The sequence below is a fragment of the Rhinolophus hipposideros genome (assembly GCF_964194185.1).
Source record: "Rhinolophus hipposideros genome assembly, chromosome: 16".
NCBI lineage: Eukaryota > Metazoa > Chordata > Mammalia > Chiroptera > Rhinolophidae > Rhinolophus > Rhinolophus hipposideros.
The window spans coordinates 57,434,420-57,451,370 of NC_138062.1; the positions used below are offsets into that span (position 1 = coordinate 57,434,420).

At 47.1% G+C, this 16,951-nt stretch overlaps 1 protein-coding gene across 1 annotated transcript in view; it reads left to right on the forward strand.

Annotated features, from left to right (window-relative positions):
* The first annotated feature begins 7,294 nt into the window (after nt 1-7,294).
* Nucleotides 7,295-16,951, forward strand: part of SAFB2 (scaffold attachment factor B2) — a 32,709-nt gene continuing 23,052 nt past the window's right edge. The window contains exons 1-6 of the mRNA XM_081076041.1: nt 7,295-8,029; nt 9,125-9,212; nt 13,584-13,648; nt 13,732-13,935; nt 15,373-15,435; nt 16,357-16,384. Coding sequence (XP_080932167.1) covers nt 7,433-8,029; nt 9,125-9,212; nt 13,584-13,648; nt 13,732-13,935; nt 15,373-15,435; nt 16,357-16,384 — 1,045 coding nt within the window. The 5' untranslated portion in view covers nt 7,295-7,432. The remainder of the gene's footprint in view (nt 8,030-9,124; nt 9,213-13,583; nt 13,649-13,731; nt 13,936-15,372; nt 15,436-16,356; nt 16,385-16,951) is intronic.

The following is a 16,951-nucleotide window of genomic DNA, read 5'->3' on the forward strand; positions in this document are numbered from 1 at the left end:
TGGAGTTGTCATTGGCTTAGTTCTGAGTGCCTTACCAGAATGAAGCATATTCAACCCAACAGACCTTACAAACCCAGCACTGGCCTAGGAGGAGCTCACATCCCAGTAGCAGAGTACCAACTACTCTCCTCAAAAAGGATCAGGTTGCTTGGAAGAAATGGCTGATTCTTGGGGTGGGGGAGGGAAAGTACAAGAGATTGCAACACTCTTATATCAGAAAGTAAAAATGCTCAAACAATGACATGGACATGTCAAAAAAGACCCAAGAGCCAGCTTGAAGGGCTCTCATTGGGACAATTTGAACATCAAAATTTAAAATAATAATCATCAAGTCTTATAACCTACAAATAAAGTTCACACTGATAAATGGGGGAGAAGGGCTTATGGTAGGTAGAAAACCAACTTACAGATGCAGAAGGAATAATAAATTTAGAAAATCACTATTGGAGAAAAATCAGTGGGTGCCGAAACTAGTGGAGGAGGAACAGGATATTTAGTATTAAATGTAAGTATGTAAGTCTCCAAGTGTTGTCCCCATAGATACAATTACAAAGGGTAAGATAGTAACTTTCCAGTGGAGAAACCTGACCAACACTGTGGGTTACTCAAATGGACAGACACCATGTGCCTCTGGAGAGGCTACATTGAGAATAGCGCTTCTGGGGGTATTGCTGACAAAACTGTACAATTTGAACCTAATCACTAGAAAACGCAAAATAAAAAAACCCAAATCAAAAACAGTCTTCAAATAAGTGGTCTACACTCTCAAAAATGGCGATGTCACAACTATAACGCAAGACTTGGGATCTGTTTCAGATTAAAAGAAACCAAGGAGACATGATAACTGAATGCAATGCATGACTCTGATTTTTCTTCTGAACTACGAAGAACGTTACTGAAACAAATGCTGAAATCTAATAAGGTCAGGTCTAAGCTTAGCTAATAGTATTGTATCAATGCTAACTTTTTTTTTCCAATGGGGGAATGTTGGGGAACAGTTTGCTTTTCCAGCGCCCAACAGCTCCAAGTCCAGTGGCTGTTTTCAATCGTAGGTGCAGGGAGCGCAGCCCACCATCCCACGCAGGAATTGAACCGGCAACCCTGTTGTTAAGAGCTCCCGCTCTAACCACCTGAGCCATCCAGCCGCCCACAAAGCTAACTTCTTGATTTTGATAACCACAGGTATGTAATGTCCCTGCTTTTAGGCGATATTGTAGTATGTAGGGCACAGCGGCACATGCCTGCAACTTATTCTCAAACAGTTCAGAAAAAAATATACACATGTAAACAAACCCAAAACAATCCAGTAGAACAGTTTTGGGTAGTAGTTTAAAAAGCAAACGTGCTGGGGGTGGCCGGTTAGCTCAATTGATTAGAGCGTGATGCTGATAACACCAAGGTTGCTGGTTTGATCCTCAAATGGGCCACTGTGAGCTGCAACTACCTTAAAAAAAATAATAATTAAAAAAAAAAAAAGCAAACATGCTGACTTTACTTTTCCAGTTAAATTTACTTCCCTGATAATTATTTTTAAAATATTCTGATAAATTATTTGCATAAAACTATTATTTTGGAGGAGTGCTAAGACTACTTGAGCTATGCTTTCAAGGATTCTGATTAATCAGTATGCTGTTAAAATCTTGATACAATCTAATAAGGTAGTTGAAAATAATTCAGCGAAACTTACAGACTTGCTCTATCAAATATCAAAATGTACTGTAAAGCTCCAGATAGAACGAATGATGGCCAAGAAAAGAAACCAGACACAAAAGAGTCCGTACTGAATGGTTTTAATTTTATATGAAGTTCCAGAAAAGGCAAAACCTACCTATGGTGAAAGTAATTACGTGGGGGCGGGGGTGGGGGGAGAGGAGGTCACAGGGGAGGACTGTGACTGAGACAGGGCAAGAGGAATCTGATAGAAATGTTCCATATGTTGATCCCTTTCTACCTCACACCATATGCAAAGGTAAGTTTCAAATGAACTAAACATCCAAATGTAAAAATAAAACAGTAACTATTATTCTACAATGTAGAATATTTTCTGTAATTTTAAAGCAAGGAAGGGCCTTTAAAAACAACATAAAATCTACAAACCATATAGCATAGGTTGACAGCACAGCCAGTATAAGTGATTAAAAATGTAATGACCAAAACACCACAAAGCAGATAAGTCAAAAGACAGTCTGGGGAAAAAACAATTGCGACACTTTATAAAGAGCACTTAAAAGTCAAGAAAACAAACAACCAGTAGAAAAAATGGGCAAAGGGTAGAAAAGGCAATTCAGAAAACACTGATGCCCAATTATCAGAAACCCTCTAATCTGTAAAGAAATGCACATGAAAACTTTACCTGTGGAGAAATGCAGATAAATACAACAAAATACCTTTCTTCTATATGAGAGAACATTTAAAAACATAAATAATACTCAGTGTCACCAGAGTTTAAAGAAACAGGCACTCCCCCCTCCACTGTTGGGTGAGAGATTAACTAGTACAGCCTGTTGGAGTAGCTATTTTAAAATAAAATGTACATATCCTTTGATCCCAGTCTTCTAGTTAGTTATCAAAAAACATATTCCTTCAACCAGAGACATTTCTGGTTCGTGGCAGCACTGAAAATTGGAAATGCCGAGTGAAAATTGGAAAAAAAATCTCAAAAGTTTAGTAATAGGAGACTGATGAACTAAGTTGTGGTACATCATATGAAGAATTACTATTAAGCTATTTAAAAAGTATGGGGGCTTTACTTGTAGCACTTTGGAAAGATGTCCTTAACATCTTAAAAAGAAAAAAGGAAATCCAAAAGTATTTTATATATTAGGACATAGTTTTTTAAAGGAAACAAAGACATGTACACAGGTTTGTGTGTGTCCTAATGTATTTATTTTTCAATGACTGCATAACACACAGAAGTCTGAGAAAACATGCTCAACCTTCTAATAGGTTGCCTCCCAATTGGGAAAAAACTACATTTTACTTACTGCATGTCTGCACTTTTAAAAACCTTAGTACAACTATTATTTATTTATTTATTTATTAATGAAAAGGAAGAGCAAAAGGAAGATCCGCGGGCTCCATTTCCCCCTGCCACAACAGTCTTTCTCTGTTGATTTTCCAGTACTCTTTGACATTTACTTGGGCAAAGGCAAAAATGCATAATGTACGATGGACCACAGAAGTGACTCCATTCCAAGGTGAGGTCACTGACTGGTGTCTTCCCAGAGCTTACGCCTGTGTGCCTGCCTCTTAGGCATTTATTTCAAACCCACTGGCCAGGTCATGTATTCATTTTGTTTTGGGGCCTGAGCAACAAAGTTTCCAACCAACCAAGGGAACTTTTAGACCAGTCCAAACGCCCAGTTTTAGCTGATTCTAAATTACTGAGTAAATGCCGAGGAAGAAAAACAAAGAAGATACAGGTCCTGCCTTCAACAATCTGGCTACTACATAGGCAGAATGACATCAGCAAGGTATAAGGAACTAAGCCATAGCAGTGCAGAAGACCCGGGGAGACATGAGTGGCTCCGGGTGGGATCAGAAGTTGTCTCTTGATAGGATGTGAATGCAGACAGATGGGAAACAGGAGAGTGTGGACAGAGCACAGAGGGCCAAGAGTGAACCATGTCTGCAGCCAGATGAAAGCCCAGAACATAGTAGAGGAAGGTGGCAGGTGGAGGAAGTGGGAAGCGGAGGCCTGGTGAGATGCTAAGGTCATTAATGCCATGTGGAATGTGCTTTTATAGGGCAGGCAGTTTCTGAAAGCACTTTCGGTAAAAATGACAACTCTGTTTTGGTCAGATGGTAAAAGGGAAGTTAGTTTCTGCAAGTCAGAGCAATAGGAAACTCAAGCCGTCCTAAATACTCTCTATACTCTAAGGTCAAGGTTCTGGATAAGCAAGGACTGCTGAGCAACCTACAGAGGAAAATGAATAGAGGTGTAAATACCCCTTCCACACTCTGAATTCCCAAGTAGCACAGAAACAAAATACAGTAGAGGGATCGTGAAAGAACATGCAAGGCTTCATTTGTTCCAGGCCCTTTTGATTCACAGGCCCCAAATACAACTTAGTAAACAAGGCACATCAGCAAAGAAAGCAGTTTTGAAGAAACCTCTTAATGTTAGCAGAACTCATAAAGTCCTCAATACCTTTGCTGGATCTCTTTGATGTCTTCTTGTTTCCTTCTGAGGTAATTTCAATTTCATCAGGATTACCCCCTTCGTCTTCTATTGCCTAAAGAGAAGATAAAAGAAAAGTTCACCAAAAGTCAGCACACAGACTTGATTTTTACAGAAGCTCCAGGCTGCTGATTCAGAAATGCTTCCCACTACCCCTTTCATTCATTTTCTTGCTCTACATCTTGGAGGAAGGGCTCAGGAGTCAGAACTGGTAGTGTCAGACTTAACCAGTTCTCAGCTTTACTTAATCACGCGGAGTTTTTTTTATTCTGGAACATGGAGCTAATAAAAGTACTTACCCTGAAAAGCTGTCGTGAGAACTCTATTATGCATGTAAAACTAGCACTGAACAAACATTAGGCTTATTTTTAACATTATCACCACAATCTGCTCCATCCTATTCCTGGGCTCAAGGGCACTCAAGGGAAAGGGCACTCTAGTTTCCTATGACTTCACCCAGCAATGTGCTGTCCGACCTTCTGAGACCCCCAGCTCCATGCCTCGCCTGCACCGACACTGTCTGGAAAGAATACTAACACTCACTGGGAGTTCCTGCTGTGCGTGGCATGGAACCAGACATGACATGCATTACCTTATCTAATCATACACATCTATGACTGACTCCAGAGGTCTTGCTCTCAACCACTAGGGGACCCATCCCAAAGCATACAGACTTATAAGGAGCTCCTGGCAAACCCAGCCTCCCACCCCAAGAACTTGTCATTCACTTCAACAGGCCCCACCCATGCTCAGCAAATCGGTACTGAACATGTCAGTGACATCCCTGGATACTGGGCTTCATGTTTAGGTTTTACTAATAATCCTTTCTTTCTTTCCTGTGAGCATCATTTTCATTTAAACCCCCTTCAAATACTGTGTTTTATTTCTAGACAGTTTCAGAAGTCTCAGATTCTCAGGAGTTTTCCAGTTCGGTAAGTCTGAATTTAGAATGGGGTTGGGGGAACAAGGGTGGGGGGTGTTCCACACCTAATCTGTACCAGGAGCAAAGAAAATGTCTCTCTTCTCTCTAAAGCCAGAGCCAGGAGTTGGAGAGTTCTGCCTTGGGATCAAAGAGCAAACAACCAGAAAATTTCTCCCCCTTGTTGGGGACAGACAATTCTGGAACACCACTAGAACCGTCCCAGATAGGAGGATACATTTCACCCTCAGTATGTCTCTTCTGGGTGCAGTGTTTACAGGCTCATCCCTCGGGGCACTGAGGGCTCTGAGACTTCCTTACGAGCCCCGGCTAATTACACTTGTGTTCTCTTTTCCTCTTTTTGCCCTTCTTGGAAAAATAAACAAAGGGACACAAACTGGACGACAGAAGTGGGAGAGAGAGAAGCTCAGAAATTGCAGACTTGCTTGGGCAGGATAGGAGATGTGTGTACAGGCTGACGGTATTTATGTATTGTGGCCACATCCCCAAGAAACCGAAAGGAGGGAGAAGCAGGGATGGATTTGTCCCTCAGAGAGGACAGTGATGGAAGATTCCTGAAGTCCCACACGAGTCTCAGTCACCAGCCAGACGGGAAAGCTCAATGTCATCTTATTAGCTTTGCAGGTTTCTGCAATGACCGGGGGGTGGGGAAGGATACCCCCCATTCTGGCTTTGTGGATAGAGGAGACCCTGGTGGCGAAGAGCGGGGACCACGTCTTCCCAAGTGCCAGCCCTCACTGTCCTTGCATTTTCCCAGGTAAGCATCTCGGTGCATGAGCTGCCTGCCCGGAGTGGAGGAAGTCAGTATCGTGCTGCCTCGGCACCACGCACACTAAACCCGGAAGTTCGCAGCAGCAGTGACACGGCTGGCAGGGAAGGCTCCAGGCAGGAAGCCCCGCTGACTGTGGGCACATCAACTCCCCGCACCGCAGGCTTCCTCATCTGGAACACAAGTGACGCCGCTTCCTCTTAACAATAATTAACGGCAAGTAAGACCCCGACCTTCGATGGTTCGGGAGCCACCAGGGAGGAGTGAGTCGCACAGCACGCCGTCTGCAGGAGGGGGGGTGCCCCAAGGCGGGAGGGCCTGGCGGGGACAGGCGGGGACAGGCGAAGGCGGAGACCCCGAGGCAGAGGGCAGCGCGGGGAGGCAGGCGCTTCCCGGCTCCCACCCGTGAGACCCGCAGGGTGGGGACTAGAGGCCCCGCTTTCAGACCCGGTGGCACAGAGGAGAAGCGAGCTGTGACGACGACCACAGCCTCAGTGTCCACGTGCCACGCGACGCCCGTTCCACGCGACCCCACGCAGCCCGAACAGGGCAGCACCTTTCCCCTCCCTCTTCACCCAAGAAGAAACAGGCTCCGCGAGGAGTAAACGCCGTGACGGGGGCCCGCCCGCCGCCCGCCGCCCGCCCGAAGCCCCGAGCCGCGCCGCCGTCCCCCCACGTCCGTGTCCCCGTCCGCGTTACTTCTCCGGGTGGCGCCGAGCCGCCCCGAACCGTTCCCCCCTGTACACGCTCTCTCGACGCGCCTGCCGTGTACGTCACCCCCCACCCAGGCCTCGTCGGCTCCACACCAACGGGGCGCGTTCACCTCCGCGGCCGCGCGGGTTCCCACGCCGTCGCCGCCTGTCCCCGGCGCGTGACCTTGACCGAGTCCCCTCCCCGCCTGCGAAGCGGGGACGTCGGGCTCCCCGCGCACGTAGGACGCCGACAGGAGACAACGCGAGCAAGGCGCTGGGCGAAGCGGCCGACGCGGAAGGCAGCCCTCGGCCCGTGTCAGCCGCTGCCGAGAGCTGCAGGGCACCGCGGCTTCCCCGCCGCGGCCACGTTTCGTTTCTCTCGCTCTAATGCGGCGCAAGGATTCGACCCCGGGCCCGGCTGCGCTCCCGGCTCCCGCTCGGGCCTAGGAGGAGCCAGAAGGGGCGCGGAGCACCGACCGGGCGCAGGCCGCACGCGGGGCCGAAGGCGGGCCCTGAGGCCGGGGAAACTCTGTTGCGGCCGCGGGGATCCCCTGTCCCAACACCTGCCCGCTCCCAGGTCCCCAGCTTCACCTTTCTGAGCCTCTCCATTAAAACGCTCTTGTTGCCGCTCGAGTCCAGATTCCGTTTCTTCAGCTCCGCCCGCAGATCGATCACCCGCAGATCGCTGAGGCGCCGCGTCCCGGTTTCTGACGAGGCGGAACTCAGAGCCGCTGCGCCCGCCGCACCCGAATCGCCTAGGCCTGAGAGAGTCTCCGCCATTCCAGGGACCCTGGCTCCGCCACCCACTTCACACAGAACCAGGCTGGTTTTATCTCGGCTTCTAGCACAAAATGGCGCCGCCTGCCAGAGAACCGCTCCAGCCGCCCCGGCGCGCCTCGCTTCTGCGCAGGCGCACCTGGCGCAGGACCGACGCTCCTTGTCGCGTCTGCACATGCGTGGTGAGAGCTCTGGGGAGATGTGCGCAAGCGCGTTGCGCCTCACTGGCCTCCCGCCGCGAAGGGCCGGCACGCATGCGTGCTGCAGTTACAGCGCCTGCGCGTTATGATGGGAAACAAGCGGTTGGGCTACGCGGTAGCCGACTTGCGGCTAAGAACGCTGGTAGGGGCGGCGCGCATGCGCGGCCGGAAAGCGGGGCGGGAGGAAGCGAATGCGTTTTCCTCTTAGGCGGCGCCATTTTGTGCTCAAAGCCGCTACAGCCCCTGGCGGTGTGGGGAGTAGGTGGCGGAGACGGGAAACCCGGGATGGCGGAGACTCTGGCAGGGTCCGGCGACTCGGGTTCTGGCACGGCCACTGTCGGTCCGGGCGCCTCTGAGGCCGGGACGCGACGACTCAGCGACCTGCGGGTGATCGACTTACGGGCGGAGCTGAAGAAGCGGAACCTAGACACCGGCGGCAACAAGAGCGTCCTGATGGAGCGACTCAAGAAGGTGAGGCTGCAGGGGGACGCGGGGTGGCGCGGGAGGCCGGGGCACGCCCCCACGCGGGCCTGTCACCGCGACTCCTGCGCCCGGGTGTCCCCGGCCCATCCCAGTCCTGGTCGACCCCCCGCCCGAGCTGTGTGACCTTGGCCTGTCACTGCCCCTCTCTGTTTCTTGCCTTCTGCCAGCCGGTGGCCGTACGAGCGCTGACAGCGGCCGTCTTAGCCACCAGGGCGGCCCCGGCCTCCTCCCAGGGCTTGAGTTGGAGACTCGGGTCTGTGACCTTGGCCAGATGCCTTCCTCCCCTGCGCCTCGGGTTCTTCTCCTGGAGAACGAATGGCTGAAGGACCTTGGCGGTGTTGCAGGAGAGGCGGCTGCGCTTGTGTCTGCCCCCAGAACCTTTGCACTCACGCCCTTGGCGGGACTGCTCCCAGGTCTTCTGGCAGAGTCCTTGTTGCCATTTGGGGTTTGAGCTGTCACCGCCCCGACCAGCCTCCCTAAAGTGCAGTTGCACCTCCCTGCCTCGTTCTGTTACCTCCTCCTGTGTTCGTGTCCCACCTCGCGGCACCTAACGCAAAGTTGAGTGCGGGAGAGAGTTGTTTTCCCAGCCAGAACGAGCTCCTTCAGGGTGGGGACTCGGTGAGCTTACTGTCGGCGCCCGCGGCGGTGCCGGGGACACAGGCACCTCCCTGCCCCGGTCTGTTTGGTGGGCTTCCTCCCGAGAGCTCAGGGATGGCCTGTGGAACGCCGCGCAGCCTGTGGCCCGTGCACACCAAGTACCAGCCTGCGCTTTTGTGTGACGTTATTAACTTAAACTGGAAGGTTGGGCAGTTTCAAGGTTAGGGGCCATTTTGGAACTGGTCATTGACCCCAATTCTGGAGTCCCAGCTCACACTCCCCTCTGTCTTCTGGGCACGGGGCCCAGCGAGAACCAAGTTGCATGGGATTCACCCTGTGCCTTTCGGGCTTGCAGCCCCCATGGCAGAACCAGGCTTGCTCTTGGCAAGGAAGAGATTGCCTTTGTGTGCTGGCAAGTTGTTACTTTCCAGGAACAGTATGTGTCGGCAGCTCTGGATAATGTAAAAACTCCTCTCTTCCTGACAGGCGGTTAAGGAAGAAGGGCAGGATCCTGATGAAATTGGCATCACATTGGAAGCCACAAGCAAAAAGGCGGCAAAGAGATGTGTTAAAGGTATCCATCCACCTGTACTTCCTGCTGCGTGAGGCCTGAGTGTGTGTTTAGAGAACTTACTTAGAGAACTGGTTTTTTAGCACTCTTTCTGCCCAGGCCAGAAGGAGAATGTCTTTGGCCCTCATTGTCCTCCACGTAATAATTAGGTCTGCTCTTTACCGAATAACAAGTAGCTCTGTCGGGTACTGGAGAAGTTAAGAGATGTGCAGGCGCCACGTAAAATTAAAGTGTGTATTGAAAGCAGCCCAGCTCTTGTCATTGGGATTAAAAAAGAACTGGAGTAAGACACACTCTAAAAGCTGCTCCAACTGATTTGAGCAACTGAGTGCACCTGCTTGGCTTCCTTCCTGGTTTAAAAAATAGGACTTAAAACAGGGAAAATGACAACAACCCGAGACTAAATAGAATCCAACTTCTCTAGGGTCCAAAATAGATTGTCGGAGTATTTGCACCCAGCCTATGTTTTACCAGTGTGATTTTTTTTTAAAAATATGAGGTATAATTCACATACTAGAAAATTCATCTGTCTAAATCAGTCAGTGCAGTGCTTATTCACAAGGCTATGCAACTGTCACCAGCATCTAATTCTAGAACATTTTCATCACCCCAAAAAGAAACCCCCAGGCCCATTAGCAGTCATTCCCTATTTCCCCGGCCCCCAGCCCTCGGCGTTGTCTATTGACTTTGTCTCTATAGCTTTGCTTATTGTTCTGGACATTTCATATAAATAGAATCATACCGTATGTGGTCTTTTGTGTCTGTCTTTCACTGAGCATCATGTTTTCAAGGTTCATTTATGTCATAACATATCAACACTTCATTCCTTTTTATGCCTGATACAAGTTATTTTTGGAAGAATTTAATTCCATAAAACTTTGAAATCTTTGCTACCCTCATTGGCTGTCATTCTCATTATTAGATTTTATAGTGACAGGGACAGTATAATTTAACACACCTGTGTGATGGACTTGTTTTTTTTTGAAAGGTGCCACACAAAACTTCTTGACAGCTGTATATGTCCCATTTATCTGCAGAAGTGCTAAGTTCAGGCAATGGAGGACAGCTGCTTAGCAAGTAAAAAATTAATTTGTATCATTTTCAATAATTGAGTTTACTTTTTAACAGCTTTTCTTTCTTTTTTTTCTCCCGTTCTGCCTCCTCATCCCACATTCCGGTTCAAGCCGTTGTTTCTCAGTCTAGTTGTGTAGGACACAGCTCCCGGGCCCATGCTGCTGTTAGGAGCCTTGTGCTCCCCCGGGGCTGAGGCAGTCGGTCGGCTGCTCCCAGCAGCTCATGGCAGCTCTGCTGGCTGCTCATGATGGTTGCCGGCCACTCGCACTGACCGCCAGCGCTCATGGCGGCACACAGTAGCCGAAGGCAGCTCATGGCAGCTCACGGCAACTTCCAGCTGCTCAGGGCCGCCCAGCTCCAGGAAGAGAGCTATTATTCAGTCTTAGCTGTAGAGGGCGCAGCTCACTGGCCCATGTGGGAATCGAACAGGCGACCTCGGCGTTAGGAGCGCGGCTCTCCAACACCTGAGCCATCGGGCCGGTCCTTAACAGCTTTTCTTAGGACAACTTTTCCATAACTCATCTAACTGGTTAAAACTTGTACAGCACACGTGTTTTGAGAGGCTACATTTTTAAATTAGGTTACACAAAGGGATTTACACTTAAGTTGAAAACATTAACATGTTTTTGCAGCTCTTGTATTGGTCTACGTTTCAGCTATAAATACTGAATAAATGGATACAGACGGAGGGAGACTGTCCATAGCAGGGAACATACAAATACTTTTGTGGGCTTCGCTGTTAAATTATTCATGGTCTGAAAGTCTGTTTTCCGATAGCTGTGAAATAACTTACTATTAGTTTGAAAAGTTTTAATGTAGATGGTCATTTAAAACTGATGAGGTTCAAGACTTACTAATGAAAATGATCTTGGCTCCAAACAGGGATCTTTACATCATTAGACAAACTAAACCTTAGCTGGGTGCTTCAGAAACCTGTCTGAATGCCTAGATCAAAGCCTGGGTCAAATCAAAACTACTGGGAGTTAGCCTTTTGTCCAGGAAGCTGTGGTAATAGTTACTTGCATTGGTACCACTTTAGCACGGATCCTTTCCCTTTGCTTTTCCAGAGAAGTCATCAACGCCCAGAGAAGAACAGGTGGCCAAGGTCAGGGGTAGAGGACAGCGCCTATAGGTGGTTGAGCTAGCATGTTCTTGAGAGGTGTCTGGGCTCGTGGTTAGTGATACGAAATATTAGACCCCTCTGGTCGAAATTAGGTCCTTGAGGTGACATAAAAGTAATTAGGAACTACCACCAAACGTTTCCAGAGTCTGTGCCACAAAGTGGGCCTAATTCTGGGAATTCGTAAGGGACTTGCCTTTCAAAAGTAAACAGTAGCTAAACTTAGAAAAAATTTCCTCATACGCAGGACAAGAGACCACTCTCCTAACTCATCTAAACAGGCCAAATTGTGGAAGACTTGTGGGTATGTTTTGAAAGGTTAAAATTTTGAATTAGGTTTTGTGTGGGATTAAAATTAGATTTTCTAGTTTCAGTCCCATTGTTCCCACCCGCCATGTCAGCTTTTAGTCAGTGTAGACCAGGCCCTGTCTGCTTAGCATGTGTCATTCCCACTCTCATTTAGGGCACTTTGTGATGAAATGTTAGGGTGTACGTCTCTCCTGTTTACGTCCTGTGTGGGCACTGCAGGCTTCTATTTAGAGGTCTAGAAATTGGGTGCAATTACCAAACATTTTTAGACAGTGTATCTCAAAAGCATATGCTGGGTTTAGATATAGTTGGAAGTGGTACATCTGGGTTTTTGAGTACCAACTTTGTTCCTAAACCAAGTTCTTAACGTGTCAAGTGTGGATAATAAACCTGTTAGCATTGTGGGGTGTAATAAAATGTAGAGAGCAGTGCCTGACATATAATAAAACTACATTTCTTGGGTGATTATTGATAATAATAGTGAATGAAATACTTAACGTTGCAGTTCGAATCTTTCGTCAAAGATTGAGGTTTCTTATCTTTAATTTTATCATTTTTAAAAATTGTAAAAATAATACTTTTCGATAATTTGGAAAATGTAAAAAGTACACGTGTGAAAATAAAATTATCTCTAATCAGACCACTCAGTATTTTAACCACTTTTGGTGAGTGCCTCCGTCATATCTGTCTATATGCACCTTCTCACTTACAGGTATACAAACATACACGTGTGTTTTAATAAAAGTAGATCTACGTGGTTTTTGTTTGTTTTAACTTTATGGACATTTTATCATATTAAATATTGTTTAAGAGCTTTTCTTTTAAGTTGCAAGACACCATACGTGTGGTGTACCACAAGGGTTCACAGCCTTGGCACTGTTGACAATTTGGAGGGAAGAATTCTTGGTGGTAGGGCGCTGTCCTGTGTGTCATGGAATGGTGAGCAGTATCCCTGGTCACTCACTATCCACTAGATGTCAGTAGCCCCAGTGTGACCCCAAAAATGTCTCTAGATGTTGTCAGATTACCCCACTCTCCCCATCGACTTCCCATACCGGTGTCCCACAAATGAACAAAATGTGCTATAATTTGTTTCCGTTTCAGATGTTTAGGCTGTGTGTACTTTCTAGATGGAATAAATGCCTATGTTTTGAATTTCTTGTCAGATATTTTAGCAAACGTCCTAAGGGGAAATCCCGTAATAAAGGGCGTGTACATTTTTAAGGCTTTTGATACATGTGGAGCCCAGAGATTTTTACTTATACATGTGGAGCCCAGAGATTTTACTTCGCTTCTGAGTCTAGAAGTTTCCACTCTCTTCCCCTCCACCCCTTTTGGGAACACCCAACATTAACTCTAAACAGTTCTTTTGCATTGTCAAGACCCAGGATGCTCATGGACTTGCTGGTAGCCTTTGCCTTGCGAAAGAGGGTAGCTGGGCTGAAGAATGACCACAGGCAGGCGGCTTGCTGGAAATGGGTAGAATGTAGGGAGAACCAGCAAGTTAATGACCTCGAATGTTATTTGAGGACGCAGTTCTTTGATTACTAGATGGGTGTTACATTTTTTAAATTACGTTTGTTGAAAAGTGCCTGTTACCCTTTGCTCTTTTGGGATATTTCTCTTTAGAGTGGTTTTGAAATCTTTTGAAGTTCTTAGATATTCGGTGCAAGATTCAAAATCCTTTGATAGTGTTAGGGAAATCCTAGATATTCCTGTCCCAATAGAGACAAAATGACACATGATAGAACTGGGCACTTCTAGTTTCCTTGTAACATGTTCTCACCAAGCTAGAAATCTATCGTCTAGCATAAGCTAAGTATGAGGCCAGATCTGAGCATAATATGTTTGCACAATTATTCTGTAATTAGGACAGAAGATGGAGGAAGAAGGCACAGAAGACAATGGCCTGGAAGAGGATTCCAGAGACGGGCAGGTACGTGGTGTGGCCGTGGAGACGGGGCAGGAGTTCTGAGTCCTGGTCCGCTGCTCATGGACACGTCTTGTTCCTCTTTCCAGGAGGACATGGAAGCAAGTTTCGAGAGCTTGCAGAATGTTGACATGATGGACGTGAGTGTGTTAGAGGAAGCTGATGTCGAGACCAGCAGCGCTCCAGACTTTGGGGATGATGGCACAGACAGCATCCTCGATTCCCTGTGTGAGAGCAAAGAATATGTGGCTGCACCCCTGAGGGAGCTCCCGGCTCGGCTCCCGGAACCCGCTGTAGGTAACTCGGAGACACGCGCCTTGAGCCGGTAGCGCGAGGCTCCAGGGCTCGTGTGCTGTGTACGGGAGCGCCAGCGTGCTGGGGGTGGATGAAAAAGCGAACGCCGACGTACCCATTACCATAAGCACTTAACTCCGTGTCTGAACCTTGGTGGTAAATGATGCGCATGGAAGCTCCCCATAGGTCAGATATTAACTAATGGGTAACTTCTCTGTGGTGCTGGGGAAAATTTTGATAGTTGGGCAGGCGACGCTTTCTAAGCATAAATCAAAAGGTGGCACCACTGAAAAAAGTATTTCCCTTTGAAAAAACAGGTAAACTAGAAAGATAATAACCATTTAGAACCTTATCATTCAGATAATCCTGTTGATACTTTAGAAAAGTTACTCTCTGCACAGATTAGACTGTTATATTAAAAGACGTGGAATATAGTGAAGAAAAGTATTTGTCCCCTCAGAAGAACCCCTCCTGGGAAAGGGATCCACTCTCAGTATCCATGTGTGTAAGGGAGGGTTTTAATTCTGTTACCACTGTCGCTTTGCCCACTTCTGACCCGCAGGATTTTGGCGTAGAGCTCTCAGTGGTGGCCGTCCTAGAATTGATGGCCATTTTAATCTTACCAATGTCCCATGCTATTCTAGTTTAGTTGTTTTATTTACTTACGGCTTTACCTTTAAACTGAAGAAAGTGCCCTCATAGGACTGAACTTTAAACCTTAAAGGTCGAAAGTCACAAACTCCAGGCAGCAGCACCTTCACCTAGAGTAGCATTGAGCAACTGATTTGTCCCCCAACGCGATCCTGTTGTGTCATGTTAATCGTTTCCAGAGCATGGGCTTGGTTTCTAACTTCTTCGTTAATGGAAGCATCCGGGTTATAAGGTTCAAACCTAGAAAAGAGAAAAATATCTGGGACAAGATGGTTTTTTATTTCACTTAAAATGGTAAAAGGCCTTCAAATTTAGTAGCCTTTAAGTTGGTTTTTTTTGTTTGTTTATTTTTGTGTAGTAAATAGTACAAAGAGAAAACAGTCAACTGTTTGTTTTAAATAAAACACTCGAGAAGAAAGGGCCCCGTTACTGTTAGTTTAAAAGTGTTGCTACCGACTGAAATTGGAGGGTTCCGAAGTTTTGAGTTCTGCTTTGGGAATTCTGTGGCTGGGTGGTGTGTGTTGACCAACAGTGTGTGGAAACTGCCTGGCAAAGGAATTCGTTCACCTGGGCAGTGCTGACAGAATACTTACCATCTGCGAGCACCCCGTCCTAGAGTCGGCATCGGGGCAGGGAGGCAGGTCGTGAACCAAATAGTCCAACAGTACACTTGCAGGTGGCAGTAGGTGTGTCAAGAAAATAGATGTGTCAGTTGTGCGGAATGTGGTGAGACGTAGGCACTCAGAGCTCTGTCCCCACAAAATGACCTTACGTTCATCTTTCAGGTGGACGGGGAAGGCTTCGAGGGCACTTTGGATGCTTCGTCGTTGGACTTCAAAGTACCTTCGGTGAGTTCTGCCTGGCTGGAAACTTGATGTGAGTGGTTAACTTTCCATGGTGGGAAAGGATGTGTGTTATGTGTGTCAAAATGACCCACTGAGCATTGCTGCTGAGTTGGGTGCTGGGGACAAGCGGTTGAGCCAAACCGGTCAGTTTCGGAGTTTGCAGCCTGGTGAGGGCAGGGTTAGTAACCAACAAGAATGGAACTGGAAGGGAAGAGAAGTTTGATGAAGGAGAAGTTCAGGCAGCTGGGCTGTGAAAGCACCCAGACGGCTTTCTGGAGGAAGTCCTGTCAAGTTAGGGTCTGACATACTGGTCAGGTGTTAGCCTGGTGAAGGGAAAAAGACGACTTCGGGGTAGAAGGGAGCACGGCTCCCTGTAGGGATAGAGTATACAGGGTGGGGGCAGACACAGGGGGGCCTGGCTGCCAGTGTCTGTGGGCTGGGGAAGGATGTGGCTGATGGGCGTATGCACAGTGGGAAGTCAGGGAAAGGTTTTCAACGGTAAGAGAGATGGTTTTGATAACAGGTTTCAGTTATAACTAAGTTTATATGGGGAGAAATACATTTTTCTCCAATCGAGTGATGTATAAAGCAGTGGCCATCTGTGTGACCTTTGCCTTGACTGGGGGATTTTTGCCAGCCACAGAGGCCGTTACATCAACTCAGACTTGGGGTGAAGTGGCCAAACTGAGGGGAGAATTGAACGGGCTAAATAGTACCATTCAATTGTGCTTTTTGCCAGGGAGAAGCCAACAAATGAACTTGTCCTGCTTGGGTGATCATAGAACGGGATACATGGTTTTGAATGGAGAAGGTTGTTTGAAATAGGCATTTCTTCGTACTTGATTGAAAGCTGTATCTGCTCAGGAAATGTATCCGCCCTGTTTTTAAGTGCCCTGTGGTTTTTCTTTCTCTTTTTTTAAATAGGATATTGAAGAACCACTATTGGAGCCAGGTACTGATAAGAGAAACACAACAGTTATGGTTTGAACATTTTCTCACTACTATTTTTTTCAAGCTGTTTATATATTTTAAGCTGTGCTATGGTCTTGTAAATTACTTTAATGGTGGACAATCCAGATCGTACAAGGATCAGAGATTGGAAACCCATTCGTATCACCAGATCTGTGGAATAGCCGTTCTGGTTTCCGGAGGTCATATATATGTGGTGAGATGTAGCAATTATGTTCATCTCTCTAACCACATAGAGTGGCATTTATGTAATTTCTCCCTGTGGTTCTTCCATGTGTTTCTACACATGAAACAGATCTTGTGATATTTTGCTGCAGTCGTTTTGATTAATGCAGTTAAGGCAGCATAAAGCGGTTGTCAGGGCACTTATAATCTGAGAAGTGACTGGATTCCAGAAGAGGAGACAGAGTTTCTTCATGAAAATTTCCAACATGTTATTCCCCTTCTGAACTGTGTTTATCTCCCGCCATCGGAAGAGTTTCTGGTTTTCATATTGGACCGTTCTGTTAAAAGAAATTCAAAGAAATTTGGAAATTGAGCTGTCATTGAA